General features: G+C 38.4%; 1 protein-coding gene across 3 annotated transcripts in view; it reads left to right on the forward strand.

Annotated features, from left to right (window-relative positions):
- The window catches only part of CMSS1 (cms1 ribosomal small subunit homolog), a 392506-nt gene that overhangs the window by 346552 nt on the left and 29440 nt on the right, over window positions 1-16514 (forward strand). For 2 of the 3 annotated variants that reach the window (XM_040621146.1, XM_040621149.1), the window contains one exon: window positions 11152-11240. The exons of the other annotated variant lie outside the window; for it this stretch is intronic. In XM_040621146.1, coding sequence (XP_040477080.1) covers window positions 11152-11240 — 89 coding nt within the window. The remainder of the gene's footprint in view (window positions 1-11151; window positions 11241-16514) is intronic. 3 annotated transcript variants of the gene reach the window in all.

Genomic DNA, 16514 nt, shown 5'->3' on the forward strand with positions numbered 1-16514 from the left:
TTTACCCTGGCCGTCAGAGCCTCTAGTTTTCAGTGCATTTGGCTCATAAAATTTTTAATTTCTGCCAGATTCGCTGAGCATCTAGTTTTGACTGCATTTGATTCATAGTATTTTTTTATTTCTGCCAGATTGCTCTCACTTCTGCCCTTAGAGATTCTATATTCTCGTTAATATTTTCGTTAATATTTTTTTCAAGTCTACACATCATTTTGACCATTGTTACTCTGAACTCCATTTCTGATAACTTGGATATATCCATATCCATTAGTTCCGTGGCAGAGGCCACAGACTCATTGTCTTTTCTTTGCTGGGGGGGATTTGTCCTTCTTGTCATTATGATGAGGAGAGGTTGCGGGGTTGTCCAGAGCCCAAATTATTGCCCGGGGCCCAGGCCGTGCGCCCTCATTTTATAGGGACCTTAGGGATGTGGGCTTCTTGATTTTTCAGCCTGCCTTCTGGGGGAGGGGCCTGCCACACTGATACTCAGGCAACCCTGTTTGGGTAGAGTCTCCGCGTTCCCTGCGAGGGGGATGGGGATGGGCACACTGTGAGCCGGTATTTCCAGGCTTTTGTTTTCTGGCGGCTTTCCCTAGCGGTTTGCTGTACCTCTTCTGAGAGTCAGAGCAGCAGCGGCCGAATCCTAGCCTCTGTCTCAGAACAGAGGGATTGCAGTCCGCTCTCCACTGGGCTCTTCTGGCCACTTTAACTCTTTTTCTGCTGGTGCTCCTAAGCCCTGCAGCGTCCTGGGTTGTGCACCCCACACGCGGCGTCCCAGCACTCACTTCCAGGGCCGGCGTGTCTCTGTCCTTTGTGTTTCTTACACCGCCAGCCACCTGCCGCCAGCCGCCCCCGCGCGCTCCGGAGCTCCCGGTCTCCATCTGGTTGCGCGCGTTCCCAGGCTCACTGGTCTCAGTCCGCTGTCTCGTGGGTGCCGGTCCACGAGTCCGCCCGCTCCCCTGTGCATGTGGCTACCACTTCCCAGTGCCCCAACACAGTGGCTCCCTCCCCCTTCCGTTTATCTTCTGATATCTGTTCGCAGATTCACAGCTCCCCGCTTTGTACCTCAATACTCATTGCTGGAAATGTTCATTTGTAGAGATCCAGATGTATCTTCCTGCGTCTCAGGCTGATTCTGTGGGTGTTCAGGCTGGTCTGGTACCTATCCAGCTCGACTCAGGGGACCAGCTGAAAAAGGGGACCCCTACTCCTCCACCATCTTAACTCCCCAATGAGAATTTTTTTAAAGCATTATTGGAGTTTTAAATATATCGGGGCTTGATCCTGACATTTATTTATTTGCATTTTATCCATTTTATCTTAACGTGATTTTTAAAGTTAATAAAAGAAGATTTGTATAAGTGGTTTAATGTTTTATGTGGAGAAAAAAAATATTGCTTTTATAATGAAAATATAAATGAAGCAGTAGGTATGGGGGGAGTGCTTTTTATTTTTAATCAACACCGGGCTAAGTACTTGGATCGCATGGGTACCCTTACCATGTTTATGGTTCCCCAGAGAGAATGCCTAACCTATGTGCAATACCTGTACACACTATATGGAAGGATACAATTATATGCTGATTTACAAGATAAGTGTAGAAGTGTTGGCGACAATAGGAAGGAGGAGGGCTGTGTCATCAGCCAAGGCTTCCCTGAAAGATCCCAGATGAAGATGGATTGGAGGATGTTAAGAGAAAGGAGCCTCCATGGATAGAAGCCAATATATGAAATTTCATAGGACTAAAGGTGGCTTTGATTGGGAAAGAAATTCCCCAGGTGGGGTTGCCAGATTTAGCAAATAAAAATGCATGCCACCTCATTAAATTCAAATTTCAGATAAACAATGAATAACTTTAATACTGTATAGAAATCTCCCATGCAATATATGGGACATACTTAGACTAACAAATTTTTTGATAATTTTTGTTTTTTTTTTTAATTTAATCTGGTAAGCTTACCTGGGGAGCTTTTATTTTTGAAGACTCCTTCATGGCCTCCCTGGGTTGAATTTCTAAATTCTGCATTTCTCTGAACCCAGCTGCCTTCTTGGCTATCCTAGTCAGAACAGCAGTGACAGGGATATCCCAGCAGCAGGATGGTACTCTAGTCTGGTCCACAGCCAACCACACACCTGTTGGCTTTTCCAGCATAATAATTTTGGGCTTCCTGAAGAAAAGGATGGATTTCCTTTAAACACTTTTTTAATTAAACTTTTTCATTATGAAACCATTTTAGATTCATATGCAATTTTAGGAAACAATATACAGAGAGATCACATATATCCTTTACCCAGATTCCCCCAATGGTAACAACTTTGCAAAACTGTATGTGTATGTAAATGGTAACAAGGACATTGAGATTGGTACAGTTAGGAAGCCGAACATTTCCATCCTCATAAGAATCCTTCTTGTTGCCCTTTTTGTAGCCACACCCACTTCCCCCTAACTGTACTCCCCTCTTAACTCCTTGAGACCACTGTTTTCTCCATTTCTCTGATTTTGTCATTTCAAGAATGATGTATAAATGGAATCACACAGTATGTAACCTTTTGGGATTGGCTTTTTTCAGTAAGAATAATTCTCTGGAAATTTATCTAGGTTGTTGTGTGTATTAATAGTTTATTCCTTTTTATTGCTGATTAGTATTCTATAGTATGTCTAACCATTCACCTATTGAATGACATCTGAGTTTTTTCCAGCTTTTGACTATTATAAATAATAAATAAAGCTACTATAAACATTTCTGGACAGTTTGTTGTACAAACTTAAGTTTTTGTTTCTCTGGAATAAATGCCCAGGAGTGCAATTGTTGTGTTGTATAGTAGTTGTATGTTTGAATGTTCTAAGGAACTGCCAAACTTCTTTCCTTTTGTGGAATGGAAGTGGCTGTACCATCTTCCATTCTCACTTGCAGTGAATGAAAATCCAGTTTCTCTGCATCCTCACCAGCATTTGGTGTTGACACTATTTTTAATGCTAGCCATTGATAGATTTGTACTGATATCTTGTAACTTTAATTAGTATTTCCCAAGGGGCTAATGATATGGAACATATTTTCATATACTTACTTTTCAGTGAATGTCTGTTCATATCTTTTGCCATTTCCTAATTCACTTTTTTAGTTTTTTAGTGTCCAATTTTGAGAATTCTTTATATTGTTTAGTAACTGGTCTGTCCTTTGTTAGATAAGTGGTTTGCAAATATTTCTCTCTGTGTGTAGCTTGTTTTTTTTTTTTTTTTTGCATCCTCTTAACAGGATCTTTGCAAAGCAGAAGTTTTCAATTTTGATAAAGCCTAACATCAATTATTCTTTTTATTGATTATACTTTTAGTTGCAAAATTAAGAACTTTGCCTAACCCTAGAGCCTAAAGCTTTTCTCCTTCTTTTTCTAAAGGTTTCAGAGTTTTACATTTTACATTTATGCTTATGATCCTTTTGAGGTGAGTTTGTATAAGGTCTAAAACTTGGGTAAGGGTTAATTTTTCTGCCTATGGATTTTTTCCCTATTTGTTGAAAAGGTTATTTTTCTTCCATTGAATTGCCTTTGTTAAAAATCAGTTGGGTGTATTTGTGTGGGTCTTTCTCTTGGTCTGTATTCTATTCCATTCGTTTATGTCTGTTCCTATTCCAATACCACACAATCTTAATTATTGTAGCTATATAATAAGTCTTGAAATCATTTTAACTATTCTAGTTCCTTTCCCATTCTACATAAATTTTAGAATAATCTGTATATATCTACAGAAAAATCTTGCTGGGATTTTGATAGAAATTATGTTAAACCTGTATGTCAATTTGGGGAAAACTGGCATCTTTACCATGGTTAGCCTTCCAATCTATGAAGATGATATGTCTCCTTGTTTATTTAGGTCTTCTTTGATTTCTTTCATCAGTGTTTTATAGTCTTCAGCATGAAAGTCTTGTACATGTTTTGTTAAATTTACACCTAAGTATTTTAGGGTTTTTTTTTTTTTTTAGCAATTGTAAATGGTATTGTATTTTTACTTTTTGTGTTCATATGTTCATATTTTGTGTTCATATTACACTGATTAAAAGTTCTAGCTCTATATTGAATAATTCTGGTTAGAGCAGACATCCATGCCTTGTTCCCAATCAGGGAGAAAGCATTCAGTCTTTCATTATTAAGTATAATATTTGTTTTAAGTTTTTTATACATACTATTTATCAGTTTCTTTTAAATTTGTTATTTTATGTCCTAGAATATGATCTATCTTGGGGCACCTGGGTGGCTCAGTCATTAAGCGTCTGCCTTCGGCTCAGGGCGTGATCCCAGAGTCCTGGGATTGAGCCCCACATCAGGCTCCTCTGCTGGGAGCTTGCTTCTTCCTCTCCCACTCCCCCTGCTTGTGTTCCCTCGCTCGCTGGCTGTTTCTCTCTCTGTGTCAAATAAAGAAAATCTTTTAAAAAAAATAGAATATGATCTATCTTAGGATATGCTCCATAACATTTTTTTTTAAGATTTTATTTATTCATTTGAGAGAGAGAGAGCCAGCGTGAGAGGGAACACAAGCAGGGGGAGTAGGAGAGGAAGAAGCAGGCTCCCAGCAGAAGAGCCTGATGCAGGGCTTGATCCCAGAACACCGGGATCATGCCCTAAGCTGAAGGCAGATGCTTAACGACTGAGCCACCCAGGCGCCCCATGTTCCATAACATTTAAAAAGAATGTGTATTCTGTTGAGTGGAGTGTTGAGTGTAAATGTTGACCAGATCCTATTGGTTAATGGTTATCACTTAGTTCTTCTATATCGTTGCTGATTTTCTGTCTAGTCATTCTCAGTTCTTGTGAGAGGACTGTTGAACTTTGCAACTGAACTGTACTTTTGTCTGTTTCTTCTTTCATTTCTGTCAGATTTTGCTTCATTTTGTAGCTCTGTTGTTTTGTGCATACACATTAAGGATCGCTGTGTCTTCTTGACAGAACCACCCTTTTATCATTATATAATGTCCTCTTTCTCTGGTAATTTTCTTTACTCTGAAGTCATTTATCTGATATTAATATAGCCACTCTGCTTTCTTTTTATCAATATTTGTATGTTGGGGCACCTGAGTGGCTCAGTCAGTTAAGCATCTGCCTTCAGCTCAGGTCATGATCCCAGGGTACTGGGATCGAGCCCAACATCGGGCTCCCTGCTCAGTGGGGAGCTTGCTTCTCCCTCTCCCTCTGCCCCTCTCCCCTGCTTGTGCTCTCTCTCACTTTCTCTCTCAAATAAATAAATAAAATCTTTTTAAAAATATATATCTGGGGCACCTGGGTGGCTCAGTTAGTTAAGTGTCTGCCTTCAGCTCAGGTCATGATCCCAGGGTCCTAGGATTGAGCCCCGGTCGACCTCTCTGCTCAGTGGAAAGCCTGCTTCTCCCTCTCCCTCTGCCTGCCCTTCTGCCTACCCCTCTGCTTGCTGCTTCACCTGCTTATATCCTCTCTCTGTCAAATAAATAAATAAAATCTTTAAAAATATATATTTGTTCATTAAATTTTTTCCATCATTTTGCTTTCAACTTGTTATGTTGTTATATTTGAGGTAAGTTTCTTGTAAATAGCATATAGTTAGGTCATGTTTTCTAATCTACTCTGTCAATCTCTGTCTTTACATTTGTATTTTTAGGCCGTTTACATTAATGTAATTTTTGATAGGTAAGGGTTTAACTCTACCATTTTATTCTGTTTTTTTCTGTTTGCTGTTTTTAATTTCTCTATTTTCTCTTTCTTGCCTTCCTGTAGGTTATTTGAACATTTTTAGAATTCTATTTTGATTTATCTTAGTGCTTGTGAGTGTACTCCTTTGTGTAGCCTTTTAAGTGGTTGCTAAAACGACTAGGGTAGGTGTGGCCTTTTTACCACTGAGCAATATGGAAAGTGATGACTCTCTACTAATCCTTCTCTAACACCATCCTAGTGGCGAGGGAGAGGTGGACTTCATTATTGCCCAGAGGAGATGGAATTCAAGGCTTACCATGTGGTCTCTATTGATACTGCATTGGTGGTGGTAGTGATAGGAGGAAGGAACAGGGGTTTGTTATTACCCTTAAGGGATGAAAATCCTTTTTGGTGTTCAATCACAGCTTGCTCATCTCTGATACCACCCTGGTAGGAGGTGGAGGAGTTGGGGTGCCTCATTACAGCCTGGCAAGGGTGGCAGTCTAGGCTCCCTACTCAGCCGTTGCTAATGGGGGCAAGGCTGCAGTTTTTTAGTGTTTGGAGTCAAAGAGTTTTTATCTAAACATTTTCAGTCTTGCTAGGTGGCCTCTTTCCTGGTCATTTTGTTAAACAGAACAGATGTTTGTTGGGGCTTTTTTTGTCTGCTCCCATTGGCATTTCCAAGTTATGGCTTCTTTAACCCCAAGCCTGAGATAATGAGGCAAAAAGAAAACCCAGGGAGTTAACTGCTATTATATTGTCCCTTATACCCCAAAGTCCCAAAGTGCCTTCTTCTCTCTACCTTTCAGAGACTGCCTATATTTTTTTATATATAAGGTCCAGGATTCTTAGCTGTACTTAGTAGGAGAAATATGAAAAAATACTACTACTACTACTACTGCTGCTACTAATAGTACCTTTCTGGAAGCAGAAATTCTATAAATACTTTTAATGCCAACATAATCAATTAAAAGCTCTATTAATCTCCTACCTGCTTTATTCCATGGGTAGAATCCATTTTTTTCACGCTATACAGTTAAAAGTATATGTCTTAATCAGAGTTCCCTAGAAAAACAGAACTGATAGGAGATACATAGATCTATATCTTTATCTATATTTATCCAAATATAAAAGAGGGAGTTGGGGTGCATATGGCCCTTCTCTTCACTATGTCTGTATCTTTGGGGTAAATACCCAGTCGTGCAATGGCTGGATCATAGGGTAGCTCAATTTTTAACTTTTTAAGGGATCTCCACACTGGTTTCCAAAGTGGCTGTACCAACTTGCATTCCCACCAACAATGTAAGAGGGATCCCCTTTCTCCACATCCTCTCCAACATTTGTTGTTTCCTGCCTTGTCCATTTTTGCCATTCTAACTGGCATAAGGTAGTATCTCAATGTGGTTTTGATTTGAATTTCCCTGATGGCTAATGATTTTGAACATTTTTTCATGTGCGTTAGCCATTTGTATGTCTTCGTTGGAAATTGTCTGTTCATATCTCCTGCCCATTTTTTGATTTGTTTATTTGTTTCTTGTGTATTGAGTTTGAGTTCTTTGTAGATCTTGGATACCAGTCTTTTATCTGTAGTGTCATTTGCAAATATCTTCTCCCATTCTGTGGGCTACCTCTTAGTTTTTTTGACTGTTTCCTTGGCTGTGAAGAAGCTTTTTATCTTGATGAAGTTCAGTTTTTCTTTTGTTTCTCTTGCCTTTGGAGATGTGTCATGAAAAAAGTTGCTGTGGCCGATGTCAAAGAGGTTGTTGCCTATGTTCTTCTCTAGGATTTTGATGGATTCCTGTCTCACATCGAGGTCTTTCATCCATTTGGAGTTTATCTTTGTGTATGGTGTGAGAGAGTGGTCAAGTTTCATTCTTTTGCATGTAGCTGTCCAATTTTCCCAGCACCATTTATTGAAGAGACTGTCTTTTTTCCACCGGATGTTTTTTCCTGCTTTATCAAAGATTAGTTGCCCAAAGAGTCGAGGGTCCATTTCTGGGTTCTCTATTCTGTTCCATTGGTCTATGTGTCTGTTTTTGTGCCAGTACCATGCTGTCTTTGTGATCACAGCTTTGTAGTACAGCTCGAAATCCGGCATTGTGATGCCCCCAGCTTTGTTTTTCCTTTTCAACAGTTCCTTGGAGATTCGGGGCCTTTTCTGGTTCCATACAAATTTAAGGACTATTTGTTCCAGTTCTTTGAAAAATGTCATCGGTATTTTGATCGGGATAGCATTGAAAGTGTAGATTGCTCTGGGTAGCATGGCCATTTTAACTATATTAATTCTTCTGATCCATGAGTATGGAATATTTTTCCATCTTTCTGTGTCTTCTTCAATGTCTTTCAAGAGTGATTTGTAGTTTCTAGAATACAGATCCTTTACATCTCTGGTTAAGTTAATTCCAAGGTAACGTATGGTTTTTGGTGCTATTGTAAATGGGATGGATTCCCTAATTTCTCTTTCTTCGGTCTCGTTATTCGTGCTGCAACATGGACAGGACTGGAGGAGATAATGCTAAGCAAAATAAGTCAAGCAGAGAAAGACAATTATGATATGATTTCTCTCATCTATGGAACATAAGAAGTAGGAAGATCAGTAGGAGAAGAAAGGGATAAAGAAAGGGGGGGGTAAACAGAAGGGGGAATGAACCATGAGAGACTGTGGACTCTGAGAAACAAACTGAGGGCTTCAGAGGGGAGGGGGATGGGGCACTGGTATAGGCTGGTCATGGGTATTAAGGAGGGCACGTATCGCATGGTGCACTGGGTGTTATACGCAAGTAATGAATCATGGAAGTTTACCTCAAGAACTAGGGATGTACTGTATGGTGACTAACATAATATAATTTAAAAAATATTATCATAAAAAGAAAAAAAAAAAAGAGGGAGTTGGCCTGGCAAATCCCAGTATCTACAGTGTGAATTGGCAAGCTGGAACCCAGATTCCAATCCTAGTCAGAAGGCCTGAGAACAAGGACAGCTGATGGTGTAGTTCTAGTCTGAAGGCTGGCAGGCTCTAGATGCAGGAAGAGCTGATGTTTCAGTTCAAGTCCAAAGGCAGAAAAAATTCTGTTACTCAGCAGAGGTTCAGCCTTTTTGTTCTATTCAGGTCTTCATCTAATGAGGCCCAGAAGGAAATCTGCTTTATTCAGTCTACCATTCAAATGTTAATCTCATCCAAAAACATCCTCACAGAAACACCCAGAATAATGTTTGACCAAATATCTGGGTACCCTGTGACCCAACCAAGATGATACATAAAATTAACCACTACAGTGTGCAAACATTTAAAAGCACAGGATTACCAGGTTGGTTAATTTGGACCTAACTATGAATTTTGACCAAGGTTGCTCACAAATTCACATTTTGGGCTGACTTCGATATACATAGACAAATTCAAAGAGAATGAGTAAAGCCTTTTAAAGATTCAAAATGCATTTAAAGAGAGCAACCACTTGGGAAAACTGGACAGCAGCAACATGCAGAAGAATGAAACTGGACCACTTTCTTATACCATACACAAAAATAAATTCAAAATGGATGAAAGACCTAAATGTGAGATAGGAAATCATCACAATCCTAGAGGAGAACACAGGCAGAAACCTCTTTGGCTGTAGCAGCTTCTTACTAGACACATCGCCAGAGGCAAGGGAATTGAAAGCAAAAAGGAATATTGGGACTTCATCAAGATAAAAACTTCTGCACAGTGAAGGAAACAATCAACAAAGGTACCCTACGGAATGGGAAAAGATATTTGCAAATGACATATAAGATAAAGGGTTAGTATCCAAAATCTATAAAGAACTTATCAAACTCAACACCCAAAAAACAAATAATCCAGTTAAGAAATCTACAGAAGACGTGAATAGGTATTTTTCCAAAGAAGACATCCAGATAGCTAACAGACACATGAAAAGATGTTCAGATCACTCATCCTCAAGGAAGAACAAATCAAAACCATGCTGAGATACCACCTCACACCTGTCAGAATGGCTAAAATTAACAACGCAAGAACAACAGGTGTTGGTGAGGATGCAGAGAATAGGGAACTCTCTTGCACTGTTGGTGGGAATGCAAACTGGTGCAGACACTCTGGAGAACAGTATGGAGATTCCTCAAAAATTTAAAAATAGAGCTACCCTACAATCCAGCAATTGCACTATAAGGTATTTAACCTAAAGGATACAAAAATACAGATTCAAAGGGGTACATGCACCCCGATGTTTATAGCAGCATTATCAACAATAGCCAAACTATGGAGAGGGCCCAAGTGTCCATCAACTGATGAATGGATAAAGAAGAGGTAGGTGTATACACACACACACACACACACACACACACAGTGAAATATTACTCAGCCATCAAAAAATGAAATCTTGCCATTTGCAGTGACATGGATGGAGCTAGAGTGTATTATGCTAAATGAAATGTCAGTGAGAGAAAGACAATACCATATGCTCTCACTCATGTGGAATTTAAGAAAGAAAACAGATGAACATATAGGAAGGGGAGAAAGAAAAAAAAGGGGGAGAGGGAAATAAACCATAAGAAACTCTAAACTATAGAGAAAAAACTGAGGGTTGATGGGGGGAGTTGGGTGGGGATGGGCTAGATGGGTGATAGGTATTAAGGAGGGCACTTGCTGTGAAGAGTGCTGGGTGTTGTACATAAGTGATGATTCATTGACTTCTACTCCAGAAACCAATATTGCACTGTATGTTCACTAACTAAAATTTAAATTTAAAAAAAAGCAATAGGGATTTGATAGATAGGTAGATGATAGATAGATAGATAGATAGATAGATAGATAGATAGATAGATAGATAAGGAGAGCAACCACTAAAATCTGGAAGGCAGTATGGCATTATGGGAAGTAAGAGACTATAGTTGCTATGTTTCTTCAGTGGAGCTTTATAAACAAAAAAAACTGTTAAAACTTTTATTTTTCCTGACTCTTAGAGTAAGAATTTATTTTTCCATTGTTGAAAGATAGAAAAAAAATTTAAAATAAGTGTTTCTCATGATCTATAATCTTTTTGTCAGAGTCTCTTAACATTCCCCCTCGGGCTAGCACGCAGGTGTCAAGAGCTACTGTTTTTCAGGGCAGGCAGTAGCACCTGTGTAGAAGACGTTGGACTCAAATAGATCTGGGTTCCCAGGTGTGTGACCTGGGGCAAATTGCTTTACCCCTCTGAACAGCAATATTCTTATCCAAAAATGAAGAGTTTAATATTTGTAAAATCAGTTTAAGTGCTCCATAATTAAACATTCTCAGAAGTTAGACATCTAGATAATCTTCAGCTTTGCAGTTTCATAAATAAGACTGACATCTTGGTGCTTAAATCTCTGTATTTTGGATTGTTTCCTTGAATTCAGCTTCTTAGAAGTAGAATTACTGAGTCAAGGGACAGAACCTTCTAGAAAGATGGTACCAAGATTGCACTATCAATGGGAGAAAGAGATGCTTTTCTAATTTTTAAACTTTATATTTTGTAGAAGCATCAGATGGTGAAGGAGAAGGAGACCCAGAAATGACACAGCAAGAGACAGCTCCAGTTCCTGCCCTGTTAAGGAAAACCAAACAGGTGACAGTACTGTAGGAGTCACAACTGTTAAATTCTGGAATCAGCTTCTTCTACCCCTCTACAGTATTCCCTGTTCTTTAACATCAGTTGTTGGTGGAATTTGAGGGAAAGTTTTATCTTCTTTGCGTTGCTTCATTAATGATAAACAAGCAAGGTCTATTTTCCCCCTAATATTTTTTTCAATATAAATGTATTTTACAGTAATGATATCTTAGATTCTTGTACCACATTTTTACCAAAGATCCAGTAGTACTCTTTTTGGTATGGTTCCTAGGAGAAGACAAATAGCATAAAAATATGTAAAATTACCTCTCATACCAGTGCATGATTACAGTACCATGCCATGCTGCCAGCAGGCTCCCAGGGTCTCATGTCTACCTAACATGAGTTATGGTCCATTGTATGAATATTTGTCAGGGGATTTCTACCTTCAATATTACCAAAACTGGTCATGTGATACACTTTGCTTCCTGAACTACAACCTTTCATTTCCTTCTTAATTTTTCTACTGGCCACTCACATCCATTTGCAGCTTTTTCACATTATGTATCCCTCAAACCTGATTGGTAACCATGTGTGATTTGTAAAAGGATTATCTACTGTCAGACTAAAATTATCACCTTCTTCATAGCAATGATTTGTGGTCTTATTACTATTGTAAGCGGCCCTAAACTCATTCCACAAGAGTGTGACTCTACCCAGTTTGTAACCAGGGTCAGGATAAGTGTGAGAATCAGTTTACCTACAAGCTGTGCGACCTTGAGTAAGTTAAACTCTCTGTGCCTCGGACTCCTCATTGGTAAAATGGTGATAATAAGTATATTTTCCTCACAGAGTTGCAGTAGAGATTAAATAGCTAATACTTTGGACACCTGGGTGGCTCAGTTGGTTAAAAGTCTGCCTTCGGCTCAAATCATGATCCCAGGGTCCTGGGATGGAGTCCCACATTGGGCTCCTTGCTCAGCGAGAAGCCTGCTTCTCCCTCTGCCTGCTGCTCCCCTTGCTTGTGCACTCTCCCACGCTCTCTCTCAGATAGATAGATGATAGATAGATAGATAGATAGATAGATAGATAGATAGATAGATAGAAATAGCTAATACCTGTTAAGCACTTCAAACAGTTGTTGGCAAAGAGTAAGCACCAAAGTGATAATCATTATAGTAAATAACTATATTTTGTTATTTTTTCCTGGTGGGAGGGGGGAATACAGAAAGATATACATATTGAATATGTAATCATCTCAGTTTTCTCTCCAGCCATTAACTATTTTGCTCCAAGGCTGTATATCAGTTTTAGGTTTTGTTTTTTCTTTTTGCTATTATTTTATTTTTTTTATTCAACTGTAATTAACATACAGTGTTATATTAATTTCATGTGTACAATATAATGATTCAACAATTCTGTGCATGACTTACTGCCATGGTAAGTGTACTCTTAATCCCCTTCACCTATTTCACCCATTCTCCCACCTACCTCCCCTTTGGCAACCACCAGTTTGTTCTCTAGAGTTAAGAGTCTGTTTTTTGGCTTATCTCTTTTTTTTCTCTTTGTTCCTTTGTTTTGTTTCTTTAATTCTATATATGAGTGAAATCATATGGTATTTGTCTTTCTCTGACTGACCTTATTTCACTTAACATTATACCCTCTAGGTCCATCCATGTTGTTACTAATGGCAAGATTTCATTCTTTTTTATGGCTGAGTAACATTACATTGTGTGTGTGTGTGTGTGTGTGTGTGTGTGTGTGTGTGCACGCGCGCGCGCGTGTGTGTGTGTGTGACATCTTCTTTTTCCATTCGTCTATGGATGGACCCTTGGGTTGCTTCCATATCTTGGCTATTATACGTAATGCTGCAGTAAAGATAGGGGTACATGTGTCTTTTTGAATTAGTGTTTTTGTTTTCTTTGGATAAATACCCAGTAGGGGAATTACTGGATGATATGGTAATTCTGGTTTTAATTTTTTGAGGAACATCCATACTGTTTTCCAAGTGGTTGCACCAGCTTGCATTCTCACCAACAGTGCAGGAAGGTTCCTTTTTCTCCACATCTTTGTCAACACTTGTTATTTCTTGTGTGTTTTATTTTAGCCATTCTAACAGTCGTGAGGTGATATCTCATTGTGGTTTTGATTTACAGTTTCCTGATGATTGGTGATATTGAGCATCTTTTCATGGGTCTCTTGACCATCTGTATGTTTACTTTGGAAAAATATCTGCTTATATCCTCTGCCCATTTTTACTTGGATTATTTGGGGGTTTTGGTATTGAGTTTGTATAAGTTATTTATACATTTTGAATGTTAAGTTTTTATTGGATATATCATTTTCAGACATCTCCCATTCAGTAGGGTGTCTTTTTGTTTTATTGATGATTTGCTTCTCTGTGCAAAAGCTTTTTATCTTGATATAGTCCCAATAGTTTGATTTTGCTTTTGTTTCCCTACCCAAAGGAGACATACCTAGAAAAATATTTCTATAGCTGATGTCAAAGAGATAACTGCCTGTGTTTTCCTCTCGGAATCTTATGCTTACAAGTCTCACGTTTAGATCGTTAATCCATTTTTAGTTTATTTTTGTGTATAGAGTAAAAAAGTGGTCAGGTTTTATTTTTGTCAGGTAACTGTCCAGTTTTCCTAACACCATTTGTTAAAGAGACAGTCTTTTTCCCATTGCATATTCTTGCCTCCTTGTCATAGATTATTTGACCGTAAAAACATAGGTTTATTTCTGGGCTCTGTATTTTGTTCCACTGATCTACTGTTTTTGTGCCAGTACCATACCATTTTGATCACTATAGCTTTGTCGTATGTCTTGAAATCTGGGATTGCAGTATCTCTAATTTTGTTCTTTTTCAAGATTGCTTTGGTTATTCAGGGTCTTTTGTGGTTCCACACAAATTTAGGATTATTTATTCTAGTTTTGTGGAAAATGTTGGTATTTTAATAGGGATTGTGTTAAATCTGTAGATTGCTTTGGGTAATATGGAAATTTTAACAATATTTGTTCTCCTAATCCATGAATATGGAATATTTTACCATTTGTTTGTATCTTCTTCAATTTCCTTTATCAATGTTTTACAGTTTTCAGAGTATAAGTCTTTCACCTCCATGGTTAAGTTTATTCCTAGGCATTTTATTATTTTTGGTGAAATTGTAAATAGGTTTATTTTCTTAATTTTTCTTTCTGCTACTTCATTATTGGTGTATAGAAATGCAACAGATTTCTGTATATTACTTTTGTATCCTGCTACTTTACTGAATTCATTTATCAGTTCTAGTAGTTTTTTGGTGGAGTCTTTCAGGTTTTCTATATAGAGTATCATGTCACCTGGAAATACTGAAAGTTTCCTTACCAATTTTGATGTCTATTTCTTTTTCTTGCCTGATTGCTATGGCTAGGACCTCCAGTACTATGTTAATAAAAGTGGTGAGAATAGATATCCTCGTCTTGTTCCTGAACTTAGAGGAAAAGCTCCCAGTTTTTCACAATTGAGTATGATGTTTGTTGTGGGTTTTTCTTATATGGGCTTTATTATGTTGAGGTATGTTCCCTCTAAACATACTTTGTTAAGAGTTTTTTTTTTAATAATAATTTTATTTTATTATATTATATTATGTTAGTCACCATACAGTACATCCCTAATTTTTGATGTAAAGTTCCATGATTCATTACTTCCATATAACACCCAGTGCACCATGCAAATCATGCCCTCCTTAATACCCATCACCAGCCTATCCCAGTCCCCCACCCCCTCCCCTTTGAAGCCCTCTGAAGTTTGTTTCCCAGAGTCCATAGTCTCTCATGGTTCATTCCCCTTTCTGTTTACCCCCCCCTTTTTTTATCCTTTTCTTCTCCTACCTATCATCCTACTTCTTATGTTCCATAGATGAGTGAAATCATATGATAATTGTCTTTCTCTGCTTGACTTATTTCACTTAGCATTATCTCCTCCAGTCCCATCCATGTTGCAGCAAATGTTGAGAAATCATTCTTTTTGATGGGTGAGTAATATTCCATCGTATATATGGACCAAATCTTCTTAATCCAGTCATCTGTTGAAGGGCATCTCGGCTCCTTCCACAATTTAGCTATTGTGGACAATGCTGCTATGAATATTGGGGTGCATGTGTCCCTTCTCTTCACTATGTCTGTATCTTTGGGGTAAATACCCAGTCGTGCAATTGCTGAATCATAGGGTAGCTCAATTTTTAACTTTTTAAGGGACCTCCACACTGGTTTCCAGAGTGGCTGTCCCAACTTGCATTCCCACCAACAATGTAAGAGGGATCCCCTTTCTCCACATCCTCTCCAACATTTGTTGTTTCCTGCCTTGTCCATTTTTGCCATTCTAACTGGCGTAAGGTGGTATCTCAATGTGGTTTTGATTTGAATTTCCCTGATGGCTAATGATTTTGAACATTTTTCCATGTGTCTGTTAGCCATTTGTATGTCTTCATTGGAAAAGTGTCTGTTCATGATCATGTGCTGGGTCACAAAACAGGTCTCAACCGATACCAAAAGACTGAAATTATTCCCTGCATATTCTCAGACCACAGTGTTTTGAAATTGGAACTCAACCACAAGGAAAAATTTGGAAGAAACTCAAACACTTGGAAACAAAGAACCATCCTGCTCAAGAATGATTCGATAAACCAGGAAATTAAAAATCAATTTAAACAATTTATGGAGACCAACGAGAATGAAAACACAACGGTCCAAAACTGATGGGACACTGCAAAGGCAGTCCTAAAGGGAAAATACATAGCCATCCAAGCCTCACTCAAATGAGAATAGAAAAATCTAAAATGCAGTTTTTATATTCTCACCTCAAGAAGCTGGAACAGCAACAGAAGAACAGGCCTAATCCAAGCACGAGAAAGCAGTTGATCAAGATTAGAGCAGAGATCAATGAATTAGAAACCAGGAGCACAGTGGAGCAGATCAACAGAACTAGAAGCTGGTTCTTTGAAAGAATAAATAAGATAGATAAGCTACCGGTAAGGCTTATCCAAAAGAATAGAGAAAGGACCCAAATTAATAAAATTGTGAATGAAAAGGGAGAGGTCACAACCAACACCAATGAAATAGGAAGGATCATTAGAAACTTTTATCAACAGCTTTATGCCAATAAATTAAACAACCTGGAAGAGATGGATGCCTTCCTGGAAACCTATAAACTACCAAGACTGAAACAGGAAGAAATTGATTTTTTAAACAGACCAATTAATTATGAAGAGAATGAAGCAGTGATTAAAAACCTTCTGAAAAACAAGA

The sequence above is a fragment of the Ursus maritimus genome, unplaced genomic scaffold (genome assembly GCF_017311325.1).
Source record: "Ursus maritimus isolate PB19 unplaced genomic scaffold, ASM1731132v1 scaffold_4, whole genome shotgun sequence".
In the NCBI taxonomy this organism is placed as follows: Eukaryota; Metazoa; Chordata; class Mammalia; order Carnivora; family Ursidae; genus Ursus; species Ursus maritimus.